Here is a 17,923-nt window from a genome sequence, read left to right as displayed (position 1 = left end):
TCGTTACAATCGCTAAGGTTAAAAACTAACTCGTTTGAGCCCAAATGGTGGTTTTCCAGCACCATTTTCTTGATTTAGGCAAACGTTTTTATTCATTGAACCATTGCTTGACGTTCAGATCTTTGACGCCTTCTCGGACCACTTTCGAAGCCTTACATTACATCAGGATTTTTTATGAAGGAAACTTACCATAGGCTTTCAGAATATACCAATGTAAAACCAAACCTATGTTCGATCATTTTGTTCATCGTAAAAATGGCCAAACATGCTTGTAGTTAACCGACGTAATTCATGAATGCAAAAACAAAATATTTAACCGGTGACGATCAACTTTGCACGAATATTGAGAACAGTTATGCCGATATTTCGGCAGAAAAAATATGTGCACGGCAGTCTCTTTAAATGAGCAAATCCTGGAATTTAGTTGATAGTATATCAGTGTATTCAGTTATATCCTGGTGAATTGACTGTGTTTTCTAGAAAAACCTGTTAGGATTAGAGTATATTATTAAAGGAAAATTTAATTCATGTATCATTTAATACATTTTGCTTATTTCAGAACTCTGCTAGAACTCGGTGCTTCTCCAAATTATCGAGATTGTAAAGGTCTGACGCCTTTATAATGCCTCGGTTTCACACAAAACAGATCCTGCCATATGCGAAGCCTTACTTACGACCATGCGACGATAGGGGCCAAAGATCTACAAGGATGGCAAGAAGTTCACCAGGTGAGGAAATATAAGAATTGTATGAATGACAAGTTTATGGACCGAAAGATATTAACAGTATCTGGTGAATTAAGGATCTGCCAAAAAACAAGATTTTGACTTGCCTTTGTCTGTTAATAAAATTTTCAACTGTGATGACACTATTGATTTTTAAATTCTCTGCTTCTTTTCCCCAGGCATGCCGAAATGGTTTGGTTCAGCATCTTGAGCATCTGTTAGCTTATGGGGCCGACATGGACGCCAGGAATGCCTCTGGGAATGCCCCCTTACATGTTTGTGCCGTGAATGCAAGAGATGCATGCGCACGACTTTGCTGTTCAGGGGGCTCGAAGACAAGCCTTGAATTATTCAAGTCAAACTCCGTATCAGGTCAGAATTGAAATATTTATGTTAGTTCAGACTTCTCATTTTTTGTAACAATGTAATTCATTTCTCAAAGTAATGTAATAAAATTAGTCTATATTTTCTGACCTCATTTAAAATGTTCTAATAAAACGTAAAAAGATTTCATAGTCAATTTTTATTGCTCATCTCAAATAAAATAATATAATATTAGAAAAAAAAATAATATGAATTGAAGAAACTAATACGCAACGTTATATAATTAGTGATGAAAATAAGTTATTACTACATAATTTATCAGTTTTATTTAATAAAATCAAACGTAGACAATAATCATCAATGCTATACATGGTTATGAAAATAGATTTGTTGTTCATTATATTTCGTTGTAACTTAAAGAAGTGACAGACAATTTGCTTCAAATTTTATTAATTTAAAAAGCTTCATCATTGACCATGCCTTTGAATTAGTATTAATAATTAAATAATCTAAGACTAACAATAAGTTATAGATAAGGATCTAAGCATAGATTAGGAAAGGAGTAATATATAGAGAACAAAAGGAGACAATTCATTCATCATATTTGTCATTAGTTTGTTGTAAGTTTGAAAAAGAATGGAATTCTTCAGATATAATATAGAAACTTGCCCTTAATTGAATAGATGAAACTTTTAACATTTGATTCACAATTTGGCCCGATTCTGCCGTAAAATAAACCAATGTTATGGCAAGGGCATCCTACGTAGCGCTACGCTCGTGTAGCTTCATATAAAACGGTACTAAAAACTGTCAAATGCTATGTGGTTGCTGTGCAGTTAGGCAATTTTGGATAGAAAACCTAACCTAGAAAACGCACAAAAACGATGTTATCATAACTGGATCTTCGTGGTGTGGTTTAATAACGTACAGATGAAGTTGCATTTTATGTGTACAACGCCTTACTGCACAGATAATACATAACATTTTGACCATTTTATAGTTTTTAGTACCATTTATATGAACGTTCGAGAATAGCACTCCATAACATAGCCTTGCCATAGCATTGGTCTAGCAGAATCAGCCCCTTTTAATAATCCAGATATTTATTGCCAATAATTATTTATATTATTCTGATTTGCAAATTTAGGAATATTATTTTATAAAAAAATCAGACAAAATACTTGCAACAAATGAAATTACCAATTATTACATGTTGTTCTATATTCAATTTGAGTTATTTTATGGAAAAATATTAAAAATAATTGATGTTTTTAGTGGAAGAATAGATAGAAAGTTGAATATCAATGAATTTATAAAAATAAAGTAATATAATATAGTGGTAATTTTATAAAAAAGACGTGTTTTTTTATAGAACCTAATAAAGTTAGGCGCAATCTATCAACTAATTTTAGCAGAAAATTATTAATAATTGTTGTTTAAAAATTTCAGGTTGCAGTGATTGCTGGAAATATGGAACTGGCTGAAGTAATCAGAAATTACAGCAACCAAGATATCGGTGAGTAATTAAATTTTTATCATTTTTATTTTTTTTAATAATTTTTTTTATAACTGGGCATGTCAAAGTAGATGGAACGTGTAAATGTAGATTTTTGTACCATATGAAAGACAATTTTTTACTCATATTAGCAATTTCAAATACAGCTGTACTAAAAGAACAAAAATATTAAACTTTCAAGATATTCTACTAGAATCTGATTATCAATTCTTATGGTACAAAACTAAAATAGATGTCTTCTGTTATAATTCCTGATTTTTAGTTTTTTTTAACTTCCCGTAGGGTAAGTTATAGTAATCGCAAAAAATCGAAAATGAAATTTTTATATATCTTTACGTTTCAAAGGTTTCTGAACATTTGGCATACCTTAGAAAAAATGGATGTATGTGTGTGTGTGTGTGTGTGTGTGGTGTGTGTATGTGTGTGTGTATGTGTGTGTGTATGTATGTGTGTGTATGTATGTGCGGATACAAATTTTCGTCGACGATTTCGGGAACACGGATCAACCGATTTGAATAATTCAAAAAACATTCGATTCGTATTGATAAGGAGACGTGCTGATTAGTTTTTTGGCGAAGGCAGGTCTAGCCGTTCCGAAGATACGGGGCAAAAAGTGCCGAAAACGGTAACTCAGTTTTTAAGAGAACGGAGCGTCCGATTTGAATAATTCAAAAAACGTTTCACTTGTATTGACAAGATGAAGAATCGATAAAATTTTCATGAAGGTAGGTCTAGCGGTTTCGGAGATATGGAGGAAAAAGTAAAAAAATGAGCCATTTGGCGGTCAAAAATGATCATTAGACATATGCACATCAAATTATCAGATATTTTATAGAGATTTTAACAATAAGTATACATTTTGTTAACATTCCTATGGGTTCCGTACCAATGCTTATGCGTTAGACAGCGACGCGGCACTTACGCGCTTTATATTTTGTCCCTATGCAGTTAAAACAGTACGATTGCTTTGAAAAAAGTTCAGATCTTCCACAATATGTTAAAATAAAGAAAAATTTTTTTTTCAAAAAAAAAAAAACAAAAAAAAAATTAAAAAAAAATTTTTTTTAAAAAAAAATTTTTTTTCAAAAAAAAGTAATTTTTTGGGCCAATTATAGTTTTCTCAAAAATCTTATTTTTTCAAAGTAATTTTTTTTTCAAAATGTTAATCGTTTTTTAAAAAAATAATAATTTTTGGTACGGGAAGTTCCAGCAATTTGCCTTAAGGCGCGATGCCTTAATTGCCTTAAGACAGAATTCCACTTACAGCTAGTTTAACAATTAGATAGCATGTGTGTTAAATGTGCCTCCTAGACGTATAGTGACAGAGTAGTGATTAGTTGTTAGATGTAGTGTTGAATCTTGATGCAAATTTAAATTTTTATTAAATTTTTAAAGAAATGCTCATAAGTCAATGTTAGAGCATGAATTGTTTTTAAAAATTATATACATTGCGCGCTTTGGCATAGATTTACTAAAAAAAATGCGAAGAGTGACCAAATTGCTGAGAAACTGAAGGTAAAGTTCAAAGAAATATTAGAAATTTTAGATGTTATAACAACACATTTTTTTCACAGGCGATTTAACAATTTTTCCACAGATTGATGTTAAATTATTAAATGATATTAGTTAATAATTTTAGTGTTGTTTATTCTCATTCATTTTGATATTATGTGAATATTTTTATTTTTATATCACATTGATGTTCACATATGCACTAAATCATCAATAACTATAAAACATTGAATTTTTGTTAGGATTGATAAACTGCTGTTAATAATAATGAAATTCGATGATGAACACATCTTTATTATTAAAATTGTTCTCAACATGCTACAAATCATTTTGAATTTTTGTTCGTTATTTATGAAAAAACTTGCTTAACTATAAACATTTATACACTGAAATGCTTTTCATAGTATTAATTTCATAATAATAATTATCGAGTTATTTCTACATATATGACGTTTTCAGTTTTTGTGTAATTTTTTGCATTGCTTATTTGTTGTTTAAAAGTAAAATATTTTAAATACTATAATATTGTTATTTGAGACAAAAATTATTATTATTTTAATAAATGTCATCCATTTAATTATCAATCCATTAATTATTCAGTAATATTTAGTTATCATTAACTCTGTCACTTATCGTTTTTACACATTATTTAGTATTATTATTGTATCCATATTTTCCCATAATCACTTATAATTTGTTTTATCTTTAGTCCTAAGTATTTACATTTATTGAGTGGTGTGTTTGTTTCTGAGTATTTTAGGAAGTATAATATCTCAATAATACTTAATATTATTTTTAAAGGTATATCTGAATTGCCATACTCGTTTAACCCAAATTAAATAAACTATGATTTTATTGCCGAAGTCAATTTAAAAATGGTGTCTTTGTGCGTAGCCTTGTGGTACACCACAAGTCATGTTGAGTCAGAATAAAAAACTCTAAATATATGTGCGATGCGATATTATCCAATTATCTTGATCATTTTTTCGCGTTACAACTATTCATTATATTATAAGAAACCTTGATTCTTACATTTTTTAAATATATGAGATATATGGAATAATATTTGTGTAAATTAATAACTTCAAAAATTTATAGTTAACATAATAGACTCTGCATGAAAATAAAATGTTTTGACATAAAATTGGCAAAAGAGAATATTTTTATGATTTATCCAACAAGATGACGCCTCGGTTTAGAATTCACTTTATAAAAAAAAATTAATGAATCATTTAAATAGTGGCTTTGCATTGGCATTTGATATAATTAAAAGCTAATTTATGTTTTGATATTCTATTTTTTGTATCATGGTGGTATTGAAAAAAATTATTTTTGATCTCTATTTCATATACATATGTATCTCTTCTCAATACAAAGTTGCAAGCTGAAAAGCGTAATGCAATCTTTAAATAACTACAGGATTACTTTAAGTTACACATATTTCATGACTCACTAAACAATAAATGTTCAAAACATTTTACTTTCCCAATTACATACATCTTTGTATATATATACATATATCGCTCTATATGTGTATTGTTCGAACCAAATTAGGAAAAAAGCGTAGGTTTAACACATAATTTGAATAATGTTCACTTTTTTTTTTCTTCCTTGCAAACGGTTCAAGATCGAACGATTATAGGTCATTTGCCTTTTGATGTCAAAGAAATATCAGTACGATGTAAAAGATACATTTTAGTGTTCCTGAACATGGAAAAAATTACTTTTGTTTTTTTTTTTTATAAAGTAATGTTTATTATAATAATATAATTAATATGAATTTTCAGAGAAGGTAAAATATTTTGATCTGATCGTGATTAAAAAATTTAAGAAATATGTATTTGGGGCGTTTTTAATTAATGAATATAATGTGATATACAGTTTGAGGCCATTTAGTTTTAATTGTTTTTTTTTACAAATCTAAAACAATATTTCTATATAAGTAATTTATACTTACTTTAAAGTTTGCAAGGTTTTAGGTAATTGAATTCTAATTGTTTCTTTTATAAGCTCAAAATCATTTTATCTGCAGCAAATTTTGCAACAATATTTTGCAATACTTCAGGCTATTACTTTATGAGGTCTTCATTGTTTTCCTTAAAATTTGAAAGCCTTATTACAATTTGTACTTACTTTAACTTTTAACATCTTTTGCAGTGTTTTAGGTTAATAAAGTCTGATCGAGATCAAATAGTTATTCAAAAACGTAACGAAGTCTTACTTCTTACGAAGTGTCGTACTTTTTTCCTTATATTAGAAATAAATCTGATATGAACAACTATGAATGTCACGTTTGATATTGAATGGTAATTGTGAAAACAGTCATTAGTTATTTGTATTGCCAATCGATAAAATAAATTTAACTATTAAGACAATAAAATCAAAATGATTTCCCTAATATAGTGATCCTGTTTACCAGGCGAATAAAATATAAATTATTAAATGTAAATCCACCATTTACTCAAAAACTATAGTACCATTCCGAGGACCTCCTCGATACAATCCAAAGCGCCGATCAGCAGCATGGGGTCCAGGAGGCACCCCTCTGCTTTCACCGTCTTCACCAGAGCCTCCAGGAGGAGGCCATCTTTCGCCCCCTTTGCAACCTTCTCCGGAACCTTCGATGGTGGGAACTATGCCTAGAAATTATCAATACCATGCAAATTCTGTCACGTATGTACCAGGAGGCACCATGCCGTATCATCATGGATTTCCAAGAAGCGCGTTTCATTTCGAAAGGGGCTCTCCGGACCCGAGTACTGACAGGCCGTTCAGTTCGGCCAGTTCAAGTTTGGGGTCTGATAGGAGCCATGAGGATGATGTTAGCTTGATTACAGGTCAGTGGGACTTTACACTTTATCAATTAGTTTGATGATATGCGCTATATTTGTTTGTTTATTAGAAATACTATATAAATTGTGAACAAATGAAGACATGTGTTCGTCTTGGTGTTTTTGTCCAGAATCAGAGTGAATTTGATTTTGGAAATCGATTATGATGTTAATGATAGATCGATTTTTAATTTGGATGTTTTCTTTGTTTTTGTTTATTAACACAATGTAGATCAATAGACATATAAGCAATTTGTTACGTGGTATAAATAGCTTTAAACAAAAACGAATTTTATAGAACAGAATAAATTAGGGTCATCTAATTGCTTCTTTTTATTTTGTACCCTTCTGTTCGGAAGTAAATCTTCAAGTCAAACACTTCTTAATACTTTTTTTATAATATGTTAAATTAAAAATAAATCAGATTGATCAATTGTACTTTCTTCCTCAAATATGATTTTCACCTCGGTTTCTGCCAAAAGGAATTCACCATAATAAATTTACTCTGCAATGGGTAAATATTTGAACGACTTATGAAGAGATATTTGACCAAAATTTCCTTCATTTATTTTGATGATTTATTCTAGTAATTGTAAGATATTAAATTGTTTTTGTGTAAATAAGTTTATTATGATTCCACATGCACATGCAAGCTATTGATTCCAGTTGATGTTAAATAGTTTATGATAGAATATTTAGCGATTTGTTAATAAAGCAAATTACCATAATCAAATTCACTCTGTCGTAACTAAATATTTTTTGATGAGAATTATTCTTAGTTATTTGTTAATCATTGGACTCAGTAATTAATGATTACTGTAGCAATATTTTTTTGTAAATAAGGGGGCATATACATCCATTAATCACGTGAGGTTTTAGGGGGAGGAGTATAGTAAAAAATCACGAAATATCACGGGGGGGGGGGGCGAGGGGTATAGTAAGATATCACGTGTATTTATTTTTTAACTATTTTTTTAAAAAAGTTCAAACATTTTCAAAAAAAAAATCAAAAATGTTAGATTTTTCACTAACTAAAAATACACTTGATGTTTGGCGGGCGAGGGGGTGGTTAATTTTGAATATCACCAAGCATCACCAAGGGGGAGGGGGGCCCAAAAATGCTTAAAAACTCGATTACGTGATTAATGGACGCCCCCTAAGTTTATCCAAAAGTCCTGTATACAAGTAAGTCATAGATTCCAGTAGACAAGTAGAAGCTAAAATTTTGAATAGTAGATATTGAAAATGATTTTTGCATTATGTTGGTTTTGTAAAATATTCAAGTCAACAATTTTAGCCTGACTTTCCCTCCTTCACTTTTTTGCCAAAATCAATTTTACCATGATCAAATTTATTTTGCAATGATTTCGCATGAGGTTTCGACTATTTTTTGTGATTAATTATTAGCTACTGATTAATTATTACGGTAGAAATCTTTTCTGTAAATAAGTTTCTCCAAGAGCCCAGTAATACGTAAGTCGTTAAAATGTGAAATAATTTATAGAAGCATTTTTAGCATCATGTTGTTCTGTGAAACGATCACCTTAAAGCATTCTCCAGAAAGAAGATAAATCTCATTAATAACTAATAAAAAAAATCTAGTAAATAATAAAACGAAGTATGTGAAAGGACATACTCTGTACAGAGTAATTGTATCAATTCATATATCTATCAATTTGTAAGTACAAATTTATTTTTCTAATACCGATTTCTAATTTTCTAATAGCGATTTCTACCAATCATGTAGAAAAGTTCTCCAACAAATAACATATATTTATTAAATATGGCGGCATGAAAAATTAAATACTTGATGCATTCCTTGTGCATGTTTTAATTTTTTCAGTAATTTTTTTATCAATCAATCTATGTATTTGAATTGTGCTAGATTATCCAGTCATTACTATTAATTTATTATGTTGTACGTGTCCGTTTATTTAGATAGCTATTGTAGCCTTGCTAAGAATGTGTTTTGAAATCTATTTAGCTTTGAATGTTTGCATAGTGGATTTACGCATGATACAGGGCTAAAAAATAATAAATTGCATTTTTGATAACTTAATAAATATTTGTATGTTATTATATGTCATAGTATTATTTGCCCTAATGTCGTACATTTTCATATAAAGATTGTATGATAGATTGTTAGAAAATTAGTTTTTACACTGACATACATTCAACCAATGTATGCAAAATGCTACTAATTTCGGGAATCCCACAATTTAACGTCAAACCGAAACGGGGTGATAGTAGTGCTATTGATCCTAACTGTCCTGAAAATATGAGCAAAGAAAATCTTACGTTGTTTGAAAGTTATGAGCTTTCAGGAGCAACCTTAGAGCTTTGGTAAATGATAACCATTTTTTGGTTATTGTGGTTAATTTTTATTAATTTTGTTTATTTAATCTTTGCAACCGTTACAATGCGTGAATAACATTTCTCGAACCACGGTAAAAATATTAACACAATTGTCCTAAGTTTTCAAGAATCGAGACTTTTCCTTGAACTATAAATTTATAATTTTTAAACCTCCCCACTTGCTAAACGCAGAATTAATACGTATTTTGTCGCCAGAGCGGCAACATCTGAGTGGAAAGGGTTAAATTCAACTTGCTTTGAGAGACCCTACTTTAAAAAAAAAGTACTAAAGTAAAAAGTAACATCATAACTAATGGCTAACGGCTAACGCTAATTAATATTTTTTTGCCATTATTTTTGCAAAAAATTAGCATTTAATTTTGAATTTCTATCTCAATTTCTCGGTTTGTATAAGATTATAAAACCCTGTTATATTATTGTGTGTGGCAATATTTCGTAACAGAGACTACTTGTTAAAATTTTATGACAAGAACGGCCCAGCCCTACACAACAATGCAGTTATCTGGTTTATTATTTATTGTGTCACACTCTCATATACGATTATAGAAATATTACTTTATATATATATATATATATATATATATATATAATATATATATATATATATATATATATTTATTAGGGTGGTCCTTAAAATGGTCATTTTCGAATTTCCTTGCTCCCAGGGGCTCAAATGGTTCCAAATTGATAAAAAACAATTCTCTGAAAGTTTTAACTCTTAATATTAACTTTTAGATAGCGCGCAATTCAATCAAAGTTTTGTATGGAAATAGCATGGAAAATTTTTCAAAAATTTAAAAATGTTTTTTAGATGTAATTTAGCGAACAAATGAATGAATAAAACTCATTCATATTTTTCCTAGTATGCAGCTTTTATACGTCATTGAACTTGTAATATTAATAACAAATAAGAATCAATTGATTTGTGTTTAGATAGTACAAATTTATTAAGTAAACCTATAGTGTCATCCTCTAGTTACCCTCCTCCTTGAAGAACACCTGCTAGCTATGTCATTTTTCTTGTGTGGACTCTGCATACATATATACGTGTGGTTTTTGAAGGAAATAAACGAAATAATTAATTTTATTTATAGTTCTTATGTTTTTCCCGGTAAATAGCAAAAACCAGAATATCAAATTTAAAGGGATTTAACGAAATAATCGCTACATTATTCAACCCGTGCAAAATATAAATTTTATCCGTACATACTACAAAGGTATCACTGTATATAACCTGGATCTGGTACTTCGTTAGAAATGTTTATCAGAAGAGTTGAAATAACTAAACTAAAATAACTAATATAATTTATCTCGCGTAAAGTTGCTTTTTTAAACATAATTCTTCCCGCAGGGTAAGTTATAGTAATCGCAAAAAAATCGAAAATGAAAATTTTTGCATATCTTTACGTTTTAGAGGTTTCTGAACATGTTGGCATACCTTGGAAAAAATGTATGTATGTGTGTGTATGTTTGTGTGCGGATATTAATAAGGAAACGTGTTGGTTAGTTTTTGGCACAGGCTGGTCGACCCGTTTCGAAGATACGGGACAAAAAGTGCCAAAAACAGTAACTCAGTTTTTAAGAGAACGGAGCGTCCGATTTTAATAATTCAAAAAACATTTTATTTGTATTGATTTTTTGGCCGGTTTCGGAGATCTAGTAAAAAAAGAAAAAAAAAAGCCATTTGGCGATCAAAAATGATCATTAGACATATGCACATCAAACTATCAGATATTATGTATATGGCGATTTTAATGATGTGTATCAATTTTGTTTATATTTCTATGGGTTCCGTAGCATCGTTTGTCTGTTAGACAGCGACGCGGCGCTTACGCGCTTTGATAGTGCGACTCTATGCAGCTAAAGCAGTTATTGCTTTGAAAAAATCTTCAAAATTTCCAAAATATTTCAAAATAAAAAATTCATAAGTTTTTGTTCCAAAAATTCAAAATTTTTCAAAAATCTATTTTTTTCAAAATTTAAAAAAAACTTATCTTTTTTAAAAAAAATAATTTTGGGTACGGGAAGTTTTAGCAATTTGCCTAAATGCACGATGCCTTATACCACTAATTTACTTTCTAGTTTAGATCTTTGTCATGGTAGAAGTTCAGATGCTCTTTTTTACCCGCCCACATGTAAGCTTATTGTATAGGATATATAAAAAACGGTTGAAAACAATTAAATAATGTCTACTTAAGAATTATATTAAGGCCCCGTAAACAAAAAAACAATACTTTTGTTGTCGATTTTTAAATATGGCTATACCCCTGATAACAACTTTGTAATAATTAATGTGAGGACTGGTTATAGATCTTTTGTTCTCTACTTTCAGATATTGTTGCTAACAAATTCCTAACTTTACTTGTTTTAGAGATATCGGTGGTGGACCTTTTTACCAGCGGACCTTTAAGCCCCGCTCTGCCCTATTTATTTCGACGCGTTGTTAAATAATTAACATTAAATACATAACATATGTACGTATGTACATATATATGTATTTTGTACATGTATATATTTTTTTCAATCATTTATTCGCATAAAAATTATCAACGTACGAAGTGTAGGTAGGTAGGTAGAAGGGACCATAAAATTTTCTTTACATGTGACTCCGCAACCTACTACTGCATCTCTTGTCAGTTCTGTCCGCTAATTGTTGCGAAATGCACGCGCACACTTGAAATAATATATAATTGCAAATACAAAAACGAAAAAAATCATTAAGTTGTATTTAATCGGTAAAAAAATAAAAATTACATTAACTCAGAATCAAGGTTTAATAATCGCACTAATTAATCAACGTCGCGAATACGTGGTTATAAACGTTTTTTGAAAGTGATCTGCTTTATTTAAATGTGATGTTAGTGAAATGATTTAATGGGATATCAGCATCGATTAATTAAAAAAAATTAATGCTTAATAGTTTTTTTTCCTACGCCTATATACTTTGTCACCTTCTTCAGTGATTTTTCTAAATAATTCAAAACTAAATTATATATATATTTCATTTTTAATTTGATTTTATTTAAAGTGTATTTAATGTAGACTTTATGTTTAGTATTTACTTGGTTATTTACCTTCCAACGTTTCGAAGATTCACATTTTCTACTTCTTTAGGCAATTCTTAAATTGAAGGAAAATTTATAATTATAAATGTATTAATATATTCGTGATAGAGGAAATATTTGACTGCATATTTCATTAGAATAGATAATTGTAATTCTAATAGCAATAATATTTATTAAAGATATAATATTATTTTTGGATTTATTTTCCGACTTATGAAGCCATCCGCTAAAATATTTTAAAAACAATTCTTAAAATAGTAACGATGGAAAAGTCAACATCGATACATGGTGATAATGAAAATATTTGACTGCTATTTAATTAGAATAATATAATTGTAATTCTAATAATAATTTTTATTAAAGATATCCGGGTTCAATATTTATTTAAAGATTTATTTTTTGACGCTATCCACAAAAACATTTCAAAAAGAATTTTTATATATTGGCGATGGAAAGGTTAATATCGATAAAACTAGATGCCTCATTGTACAAATATTTCCTATTTTTCGAAGATTTTTTGAAGATTCACATTTTCTTCTTTTTTGGGCAATGCTTAGATTTATAACACTTGCAACATGGTGTTAATTGATATATTTGACTGCATATTTCATGAGAATGTTATAAATCTAATTCTAACAGTAATAATATTCATTGAAGATATCCGGCTTTAGTATTAAATTTTAGATTTATTTTTCGACTTTTCGAAACTGTCCGCTACAATATTTTCAAAAAAAAAAAATTATATTTTGGCGATGGAAAAAATCGATAAAAATAGACGCGTCTAGTTATTAATTGAACCTTGCATAGTCTGATTTATTCCATTGTACAAATATTTTCATTTCTTTTTCGAAAACTTCTGAAGATTCACATTTTCTTCTTCTTTGGGTAATGTTTAAATTCATGATATATGGTACATGGTGTTAGTGGAAATATTTGACTGCATATTTCATGAGAATAATATAAATCTAATTCAAATAGGAATAATATTCATTAAAGATATCCGGGTTTAGTATTAATTTTTAGATTTATTATCCGACTTTTCGAAGCTTTCCGCTAAAACATTTTCAAAAAAAATTTTAGACTTTGGCGATGGAAAGATCTACATGGATAAAACTAGTTGCCTGTAATTATTGATCGAACCTTGCATAATCTGATTCGCAATATTATCCCTTTGTACAAATATTTTCGTTTCTTTTTCGAAGACTTTTTGAAAATTCACATTTTCTCCTTCTTTAGGCAATGTTTATAATGATTTAAAATTTCTAATACATGGCAATAATGTAAATATTTGACTGCATATTTCATTGTAATAATATAATTTTAATTCTAATAACAATAATATTCATTAAAGATATTCGGGTTTAGTATAAAATTTTAGATTTATTTTCCGATTTTTCGAAGATTTGCATTGTCACCACCGTTTTCATGGTTCACCTAAACTTGTATTATTATTAATTATTATTAATATATATTTTAAAGTAGTATTTAGTAATATAAATATTATAACTGAAAAAATGTGCGTGTTTAATACTATTCTTATTTTTTCTCCACGATTTAGAAATTTGACTTGCTTCTTATTTTGGTAATGCTTTCAATGACTGAAAAAACATTTCAATTAAAAAAGCAATAACTGCAAGCACAGCTTTTATCTATATTTTTCTTTTAGTTCCCAATTTACTTATTTTTCAGGGATTGTTGTCTTGATTAGACGTATCAGGATCCCATTTAATTGGAAAATACGTTTTAAATACTATTTCTATTTTTATGTTTTATACGTTTTGATAGCTATATGTGAACTAAAATAAACTAATTTATTAAATCATTCTCTCGTCTCTCAATTATTTTACGGGTTTAATTAAAATCAACTGCATTTTGCAATTTCTCTGCATTTTTATATTATTTCTGCTTTGTGAAGCCAATAGCCCAGAGCAAATTTAATCATCATTTAATTATTAATTAAACAATTTGTTATAACAAGTGTATAGTGGTGAAACTCAAATAACAAAATCCAGTGATATTTATACGTTGGTGTGATTAAATAGCTTTTTTTAATATATAATAACTTATTTTGAAGAATTGGAAAAAATGTTTGACAACTTTAGCGATTTCTCAGTGCACAAAAATAATTCCTACAGAATGAAGGATGGGACTGTCATAAACTTTATTGTGTTCCAGTTTTTTCTGAGTCAGTATTTTATTTTTAATATAATTTTATATTGATATTTTTATTTATTTTCGAATAAAATAGATATTAATTGAATTGGTGTAATACTTGGTCATAAATCATTTGTACGGTTACTTATTGGTTTATTTTGAATATGACTAAAAAGTTAGAAAAATAAAATTATTAATAAAATATTAGAAAAATAAAATTATTGATGTTGTTGATTTTGTTATAGAATCAAAAATAACTAACCAATTCTTACATTACTGAAATACTTATATAAAATGTTTAAAATTACAAGAAATTCTTATAACTTCTAAAAAATAAAAAACACATTAAAATTTTAAATAAATTTTGAACGTTGCTGCTTTTTACAGAGATAGTTAATTAAAGAAATATATTTTAATTAGTATATTATTCATTATGATTAAAAATAAAAAAAACAGCTCTATTTATTTTAAATAATATTTCAATTTATAAATATTAAAAGCATTCAATTTACCATGGAATTGTTATAAAAACAATAATAGCTAAAACAGTTTTATAATTTTGAAATGCAATTTATGAATAAACTAATTTATAACTCCACAAATTGTGCAAACATTTGTATAACGTTACAGCTTTTAATAGAATTTAAGAAAAATTGTATAATAATATAATGTAATTAATAATGTCAGTATATGATTAAAAATTTGGAAAAATAAAACCAACATTATTAATTTTGAATGATACTCCAATTTACAAAAAATTAAATTGTTATAAAAATAAAAATAATTAACAAAGTTTTATTGTTTTGAAATGTAATTCACGAATAAGCTAATTTATAATTTCGAAAATTGTGCAATTTTCTCCACCAAACTTTAAACTTGAAAGTTTGAGCTTTTAATAAAATTTAAGAAAAATACTAAATATAGAACTAGATTACAAATTTATGAAAAGCAAAATAAATTTTAAATAATACTTCTTTAAATTATATGAAAAAATACATTTTTTCATTTTTTTATTGTTTATTGACATTGTAATCTGGTACATTGGCCATTTTCTAATTACACATTGGCACTTACTTTATATGATATATTTTAAATATTTATTTTATTTTTTCTAATGAATGTATTCAGGATTTTTTTCAAAATTTTCATTAAATGGTTTTAAAAATAAATATAACTAACAAGTGTTCATACTATTGAAATATAGTTTATGATAAGCAACTTAATTTAATTTGCCAAAAGTTGTGCTATTCTGAATACTTAAATAAGAAAACAATTTCTTAAATAATAAATAATAAGATTTTGATAAATTAGGATATAAAATTGAGCTAAATGATTATATTTATCGTATTATTTAAAAATATATCAAAATAATGAATAGCTTAAAGGTTTGCAAAAATTGTGTTATGAATTTTCATACTTTATGATTTTCACACTGAAGTTTTGCAGCTTTAAGTGTAAATTTGGTTTTAAAAAATATTGTTGTTTGTCAAGAAATTGCAAAAAAATGTCTCTTGAATTACTTATTAAGATAAATAATAAGAATATAAAATAAAATATTATTTATATCATATTCTATATATCATATTATTGTTTTTGAACTGCTGACATGTTTATATACCTACATGCTTTTTTTGACATGTTTTCCTGAATCAATATCGGTACTCGTTGAAGTAAAAAGTGGAAATATTTCTTAGATATTTAATCTGAAAAAAAAAGATTAATTACTATTGAAGATGCAATAATAAATGAACTTCGGAAACGTCCTGCTATAGATATGAATATTACAAATGAAAACAAATAGGAAACAGCTTTTTTTAAATCATGGTATGAGTAGAATAAAAATTTATATAAATATAAAAATTATTCAGATATCAACATATAGTAAGATATAAGTTATATATATCGTATCCACTTATAAATAAATGAAATTATCTCACAAAGGAACTAGTTACCGTATATATATTTTCTGCCATGCAAACTAGTTCTCCACCACACATACTTCAATACGAAATAATAACATATCATTTCATATGCTAATTCAAATACGTGTAGGTTGAGAGCTGGTTACCCTATTTTTAAAACAAATCTCATAGTAATTGTGAATTATTTGGTCAATTTGGTATCAATCTTTCAAGACCTTTTTTTTAAGTCTAATTTTTTGTGAACTGGAATCGTGCAGACCTTTTTATGTAATGATTTCAACGCAGTTTTGTACGTTAAATTATATCTAATTGTTTTCTTTATGTTTCTGTTTTGGCAGTGCTTTGTAACCTTTGTAACGTATTGATAATTTGCCTTTTCTTCTTAAATACAATATTCCAAAGCTGTTTAAATTATTTTTGATTTTTTCTTTCAAGCCAAAAACATTCTATTCTATCTCAATTGTTCGAGTTATTCTATTTTTTCTTTTATCGAATTTGGCAGTAGACTCCACTTTTAAAATGTGAATTCAACCCAATTTTCTTTTTATGCAAATTTGGTCTTACAGTGTTTTTTACCAGCTTTTCTCAGTATTTCCTTCTTTCTCTTTCTATTCAATACAATTCTTCAAGGCTGTTCAAGTTATTTCTTATGGTTTTTTGATGTTATGTGTTAAATCTATAAGAACATAAGATTTATAAATCATCAATTTTATTCAAGCCGGGTTATAGTTTGCTAGGGAGCAGAATGATACCGGCTAAAATTTAGCATGTTTTTTGCAAATATGGTTTTCTTTCTCAACTTTAATTAGGTACTAACTTCTGATTTTATATCAAGAAATTTTATATTTACAAATATAAATATTTACAAATTTCACATGTTTTGCTCGTGGTATTCTCTTTTTTTGGTCCCAACCACAAATTATGCATAATGTTTTTATTTTTTTTATAAATATGTATTAAAAAACAATTATTAATTTCTAATAAAAATTACGTATTTCCTTAAAAATACTGTAAATCCATTTAAATTACTTTTGTTTGGTATCATTTACAACAAATATACTTTTTTACGCAAAAGAAGAAATCATCTACATTTTATTAAATATTATTTTAATTGCAAATTATGAAAAACTCTACAATGCCAGCTCTCTGATTAAATATATACATATATTCATATGGAAAAGCTCAGTATTATACTTATTATGCAGAAGCCGATATGCAAAGTGATCCCTGCGTACAAAAAATTGAGATAGAGCCGGATTTAGAAAAAAAAATACAGAAGATACAGTGTAGGGTGAAGTCGAATAATGAGAACCAAGAATAATAATCTATTTTTCTATAAATAATAATTTACAATCTCTTTCAACTACTTTCCGACTTCCTATTTTCACAGTACGGATGTAATTTTTCTAAATTGATCTACTGAATATTATTAATTATTATTTATAATCATGAAAAAAGTGTGATAGCTAATTGTGACACTATAACAATACAATGAACT

The 17,923-nt window shown here is 27.7% G+C and overlaps 1 protein-coding gene across 1 annotated transcript in view; it reads left to right on the top strand.

Annotated features, from left to right (window-relative positions):
* The window catches only part of LOC113386618, an 83,257-nt gene that overhangs the window by 56,080 nt on the left and 9,254 nt on the right, over nucleotides 1–17,923 (top strand). The window contains exon 10 of the mRNA XM_026624389.1: nucleotides 6,552–6,914. Within this exon, the coding sequence (XP_026480174.1) occupies nucleotides 6,552–6,914 (363 nt within the window). The remainder of the gene's footprint in view (nucleotides 1–6,551; nucleotides 6,915–17,923) is intronic.

Source organism: Ctenocephalides felis, unplaced genomic scaffold, assembly GCF_003426905.1.
Source record: "Ctenocephalides felis isolate EL2017-DRISC unplaced genomic scaffold, ASM342690v1 CF-g0.4_SCAFFOLD_00845, whole genome shotgun sequence".
Classification (NCBI taxonomy): Eukaryota; Metazoa; Arthropoda; class Insecta; order Siphonaptera; family Pulicidae; genus Ctenocephalides; species Ctenocephalides felis.
Note: the sequence above shows the minus strand (reverse complement) of the source record. Positions and strands in the feature narration are given on the sequence as shown.